The sequence below is a fragment of the Stegostoma tigrinum genome, chromosome 4, assembly GCF_030684315.1.
Source record: "Stegostoma tigrinum isolate sSteTig4 chromosome 4, sSteTig4.hap1, whole genome shotgun sequence".
Lineage (NCBI taxonomy): Eukaryota > Metazoa > Chordata > Chondrichthyes > Orectolobiformes > Stegostomatidae > Stegostoma > Stegostoma tigrinum.
The window spans coordinates 23,681,532-23,687,703 of record NC_081357.1 but is presented as its reverse complement, the minus strand read 5'-3'; the positions used below and the strand labels follow the sequence as shown (position 1 = coordinate 23,687,703).

Sequence of the window (6,172 nt, the reverse complement as noted above, 5' to 3'; positions counted from 1 at the left end):
AATAAATGACCACATCCATAAATGACTTTTTAAGAAATTCTAAGACTAATTATGCTTTCTGCTGTTAAATCAAACAAATCCATTGCTAGCCTTTCCCATGGCCTGTCTGTAAATCTTGATAAAATCATTGGCTCTGCAGGCACTTGGATGTGCATAGCACATATTTCACCCAACAAAATGTATCCTGCATGTCTGTCATAGTGCTGATTGCTGTGCTCTTGTCCTGTGCTTTATGATTCCTAGACCTTACTCATGAAAGTTGAGTTGGATTTTCTCCTTGCATGAATCTTGGGACAACCATTCTACCCACTTAAATAAACAATAAGAGTATAAGGTTCTTGAGTGGATTTCTAGCTCAGGTTGTGGATGCTGTGGTTAGTTCATCTCCTCTCCATCTATCTGCTCTTTTATCCTTCTTCCATCCGCCTCCCCCTCTCTCTCTATTTACTTCAGAATCCCCTTTACACCCCACCCCCACATTTCCGATGAAGGGTCCAGACCCGAAACGTCAGCTTTCCTGCTCCTCTGATACTGCTTGGCCTGCTATGTTCATCCAGCTCTACACTTTGCTATCTCAGGCCAGTATTTATTCTTCATCCCTAATGCCCAGAAGACAAGCGACCAATGTGCCGTGAGTCTGGAGTTACATGTGGGCCAGGCCACGTAAGGATGGCAGTTTCCTTCCATAAAGGACATAAGCAAACCAGATGAGTTTTTTGGAAAATTGACAATCAATCTGTGGCCCTCATTAGTCTCTTCATTCTGGATTTTCAGTCATGATAGAATTTGAACGCAAATCCCCAGAACATTACCTAGGTCTCTGGATGAACAGTTCAGGGGCAGTACCATGAGGTGGTAGGCTCCCATAACTGCCCCAGAAAAACAATCATGGTTCTACATAATTGGCATTTCCCATCATTTGTAAGACCTTTGTTCTACAGCACCTATGACATGTTCTTGATCCTTTTGTTAGGTTCCCTTTTCATTTTGCCATGTTCTAGCGCATGGACAAATTACCACAAAGCTTACTTAAAGGATGAAATGTCAGTGAAACAATACAAAGGATTCAGTTGGGAACCCTGCAGCCCAATGGTATCAATGTGGATTTCACAAGCTTCAAAATTTCCCCTCTCGCCACTGCATCCCAAAACCAGCCCAGATCATCTCTGCTTCCCTAACCTGTTCTTCCTCTCACCTATACCCTCCTCCCACTCCAAGCCGCATCCCCATTTCCTACCTACTAACCTCATCCCGCCCTCTTGACCTGTCCATCGTCCCCGGATTGACCTATCCCCTCCCTACCTCCCCACCTACACTCTCTCTACCAGCTCCATCCCCGCCTCTTTAACATGTCTGTCTCCTCTTCACCTATCTTCTCCTGTATCCATCTTCGATCCTCCTCCCCCTCTCTCCCTATTTATTTCCGAACCCTTTCTCCATCCCCCTCTCTGATGAAGGGTCGAGGGCTGAAATGTCAACTTTTGTGCTCCTAAGATGCTGCTTGGCCTGCTGTGGGCATGCAGCTCCACACCTTGTTATCTTGGATTCTCCAGCATCTGCAGTTCCCATTATCTCATTCAGAATACCTCATTATTGAGCAATAAATCATGCATTCATCTTTACAAAAAGTGGATACTGCACTTCAGAACAAATGCAGAAGAGAGTCTTGATGAGAATTTGCAAAGCAATTCAACAGTTTAGGTAAAGTGAAGAAAGAGTATCTAATTTCTCTGCAAGAAGATTTTAGACCCATCTGCTACTACACTCTAAGGAAAATTCTTCACCTTTTGATGGGAAAACTGAAGTCTCAGGTAGACAGCATGATAAAAATTGTTGCCTGTGACAGAACTGATAACAATGATGCTAAGGGCTAGTAAACATTCCCAAGATAATTGGAGAGCTGTGTGTGGATCTCAGTTGAACAAAGTTTGAAGCCTTAGGCATCTGCTGAAGATAGCTTGGCGAAATTGGCAACAACTGCCTCCACTGCTCACAAAACAAATCTTTTCACTGTACTTAGGTACATGTAACTACAAAAAATCAAATCAAATCAAGTCAAAGTCTTCTTTTCCAGATCTTTTGTTTCCCTTCAATGTCTTCTGAAGTCTTGACTTGGACTCTTCCAGCATTATACTCAGCAGCACCTTTAAACTTTCTGAAGTCCTATCCTGCCCCTGGAGTCTTCCCTTTTCAGCTGTGTCCCTTGGCCTCTTTTCATGTCAGCTTTCTGGCTCTGCATATTAGCCCTGACTGCTACCACCATGCTGTATCTTGTCCTTTAAGCCAACAGTGTTATCTGCACAATGAGATACTAGTCTGGGCTTTGGATATCTGCTTATACACATATCTGAAGCTGTTTCCACCTTACAACTAAGTAAGGCTCTTCAAATCTTTATGTCCTGTTACACTCTTACATTTACATTTGTAGATTACCAAATCTAGCTCTCTCTGTCTTCTCTCTTCCTGATATCAGTCATATAATCAGCTATATCATCATGACTTACAGCAAATCACATTCTACAACAACATACCTGTGATACAAATCTACAGCAATACCCTTGGCTCTTCAAATGAGGGCTCTCATGGTGTAGTGGTAGTGTTCCTACCCCGAACCAGGAAACCTGGGTTCAAGTCTCATCTGCTCCAGACATGTGTCATAACCATCTCTGAGCAGGTTGATTAGAAGCGAGTTGAACTTTGTCTCAAAGTTTATATGGAGCATCTTGAATTATAAGATGTTGACTCTCCAAGTGACCACCCAAGGTGCAGTGGGGAAAGTCCACTGTCTGAGGTCTTTCTGCCAGAGTTAAATGGGGGTCTGTTCAGTTATCAACTCTCCCAGTGCCTCTAATATATGCAAATATAATCTTGTACAAGCAAGAGATGCCTTTGGGTTGATTGTTGGATACAGTCAAACTCCAAGGTTTGTTTGTGTTCTTCATATGCTACCTGTACAAAGCCAAACTGCTTTAGTGACTATATGTATATGTATTTTTTTATGAATAAAGTATGTTCTGAAATTAAAAAAGTGACCTCCCAAGCTGTTCAGGTGAAAGATTACTCAGAGCCAGCAACAAATGCTTGTCTCATCAGAGACACCAACATCCCACCAACAGATAATGGAAACAAAACTTGGAATGCCTTAAGAACACCACAATCATTTTAGCTGGGGCAAACCTGGATGATATAATATTTCAAAGAACAAATGTTTCTGCCAATATTTTGAAGGTTGGAAATGGTCTGAACTCTCCAGGCACACTCAGGACTGGCTGAAAGTGGAGAATGAGCATTGAAATGTGCCGCACAAGTGTCAGCTCTTGTGAGGAACTCTGACAAACAGTTTAAACAATTAGGTTCAGCAAAAGCAACACAGCCAGTGGCTATAACTTGGCATCTCTAAGGGTATGGAGCTGCCACAGGAAGCAGTGAAGGTGGGTACAATTATATTTAAAAGGTATCTGGATGGGTACATGAACAGGAAGGGATTAGAGGGACAGAAAACAAAAATGCTGGAGATCACAGCCGGTCAGACAGCATCCATTGAGAGAAAGCAAACTAACGTTTAGAGTCTAAATCTTTCTTCATCAGCTGAAGCTCTGATGAAGAGTCAGCTAGACTCGAAACGTTAGCTTGTTCTCTGTCCATGCATGCTGTCCGACCCGATGTGATCTCCAGCATTTTTGGTTTTCAGTACCGATTCCATATCTTGTAGTAATTTGCTCGCACAACGGGTTTATGGAGGGATACGGGCGAAATGGGACTAGATTAATTTAGGATATCTGGTCAGCACGGACGAGTTGGACCGAAGCGTCCGTTTCTGTGCTGTCCAGCCCTATGACTGTAATTAAACCAGGAGAAATCAAGTCCAGTGGAGTGCAGAGCTGTTTCCATTGACAATCCAATATCTGTGTCATGTTAACAAATGCCATATGAAAAATGGGCTTTAATGAAAAAGGGGACAGTTGGCGTCGTTTCAGTTTGTCTTTGGTTAAACAATGTTGTAGGAACCCCGGGTCCTTTTTGATGGAGGGTTAGGGGTGAGCTGTAGGATCCAGGATCCTGTACAAGTTGAGCCTTCGACAGGACAGCCAGAATCAGGAGAAACATAACCAGGCACCGTCCCAGACAGGGGGGAACTCGCCGTCCAGGGCAAACCCAGCCTAATGCCTTGCTGACTTTCACAGAGAGTACACAGGAGGTGGCGAGAGACCAGCAGTCACTGGCTGTAGATGCACTGTGGCAGCCGGAGCAAGAACAAACGAACCCGGAATGAGGATCCCGGTTAAGGGGGGATCCTTTGAATTCACTCTCTCACTGCTCAAGTTTGGAAATGTGCGAGATGGAGCTACCCCGGCATGAGAGGGGGGAGTCCCTTTCTCTCTCTCTCACACACACACACAGACCCTGGGTACAAGTCTGGCTCCAAGACAGGCAACGGAAATAAAACACGCCCAAAACTCACCCAAAAAGCACACAAATCGCTTCCACACCCCCAAACCACTGACACCTACATTAGTGTAGTTAGGAATGCCTAACTTTCAGTAATTTGCAGACCACGAGGTATGATTTTTTTAAAAAGTAAATCGGATTTCAGTTGCACCGAAGCAACCAGCCCAACTTCTGTCTCTTACCTGTTCCTGAGTTGATGCTGGTTGAGGCTTTCCGGGAGAGGATCATTGAGTCCCTTCGTTGTCTCCTATCCCCTCTCTGTCCCTCTCTCTCCCTGCTTGTGTCGAAGTGACAGGTCCCTGGACTAGTCGTTGCGCCTCCCTCCCTCCCCCGCTCGCTCAGCCTCTCTCTCCAGTCACAAGGCGATCGAAGGACACATCCCAGCCTGAGCTCCCATCCTGGCAGATCCGGAAGGTGGGTGGTGGAAACAAAGGAAGAAAGGACTGCGGTAACCTGGTAGGGACTGGCAACATCGCTGGAAAGAGAGAGAGAGAGGGAGAGGGAGGGAAAGCATTTCCGAAAAAGCACGCCAGGCATTCGGAGCGCTTTCATAAATCACTGATCGAAAGTGATCGCTCCCAAAATCAACAAAAACTGTATTGAACGTATTTTCCAGCAAACGATATTTTTGTGCTTCAGACTAAGTTACGGAGGTACTTGTAACTGCTGTCCAACCGCAGCAGGCTCGATTTTCCTTTTTGCATAAGTAATTGGCAAAAGGGAAATCAGAGAGATCTGTAATCGCAGCCAAGTCAATATTCGAGATAATGGGAACTGCAGATGCTGGAGATTCCAAGATAATAAAATGTGAGGCTGGATGAACACAGCAGGCCAAGCAGCATCTAGTGCTCCTGAGATGCTGCTTGGCCTGCTGTGTTCATCCAGCCTCACATTTTATTAGTCAAGTCAATATTGCCCATTTCACACGACAGGGTTCAGTCTGATATTGTTAGAGAGTCATAAGGAAACAGATCAACCAATCCATGCCAAACATCATCCCAAACTAATCTAGTCCCACTTGCCTGCTCCTGGCACATATCCCTCCAAACCTTTCCTATTCATGTGCCTATCCAAATGTCGCTAAAACTTGTAATTAGCCACTCTTCCACCACTTCCTCAGGAAGTTTATTCCACACACACACCACCCTCTGTATAACAAAAAAAAGATTGCCTGGTGTTTTTAAGAGGTTGCTGAGTGAGGAAGGATTCAGTGAACATTTTGTCAGAATGCAGTCTCTGGGAAAGAGTGATCATATTACTTTTATATGTATGCTATTACACTGAGCTTGATGGTGACGAAATTAAACCTGAATAAAACAAGCTCCTTGGATCTGACGGCTGCTGTTGAGTTTTTCCAGTATTTTCTGTTTTGTTTCAGATCGCCAGCATCCAATGTCCTTTGTGTGTTTTAGGTATAAGGGGTAAATTGGTTGAGACAAATTGGGACACAAGGTTAAGGTAAGACGGTAGGCAAGAAATGACAAGCATTAAAACAATTCACAATTTGCAACGAAAACACCCTTCTTTGAAGAATGAAACCTCATGAGAAAATTGGCCTATCTATGGCTAACGAGAGAAGTTAAAGAGAATATTGTGTTATAGCGAGAGGCTGAAAATGTTGCTGAAAAGAACAAGATATCTAAGCATTAGGAGGAGTGTGGCATTGAGTGAAGGAGGACCAATACATTGATGGAGAAAACAAAGTGACTGGTCAAAGGTAGAA

At 44.0% G+C, this 6,172-nt stretch overlaps 1 protein-coding gene across 2 annotated transcripts in view; it reads right to left on the bottom strand.

Moving 5' to 3' along the window:
- Positions 1–4,869, bottom strand: part of LOC125452724 (probable G-protein coupled receptor 139) — a 52,259-nt gene extending 47,390 nt beyond the window's left edge. For both annotated transcript variants that reach the window (XM_048531469.2, XM_048531470.2), the window contains exon 1: positions 4,632–4,869. Coding sequence is in view for 1 of the 2 variants with exons in the window: in XM_048531470.2 (XP_048387427.1) it covers positions 4,632–4,677 (46 nt within the window). In the remaining variant the exon portion in view is untranslated. The remainder of the gene's footprint in view (positions 1–4,631) is intronic.
- Between the last annotated feature and the right edge of the window lie 1,303 nt (positions 4,870–6,172).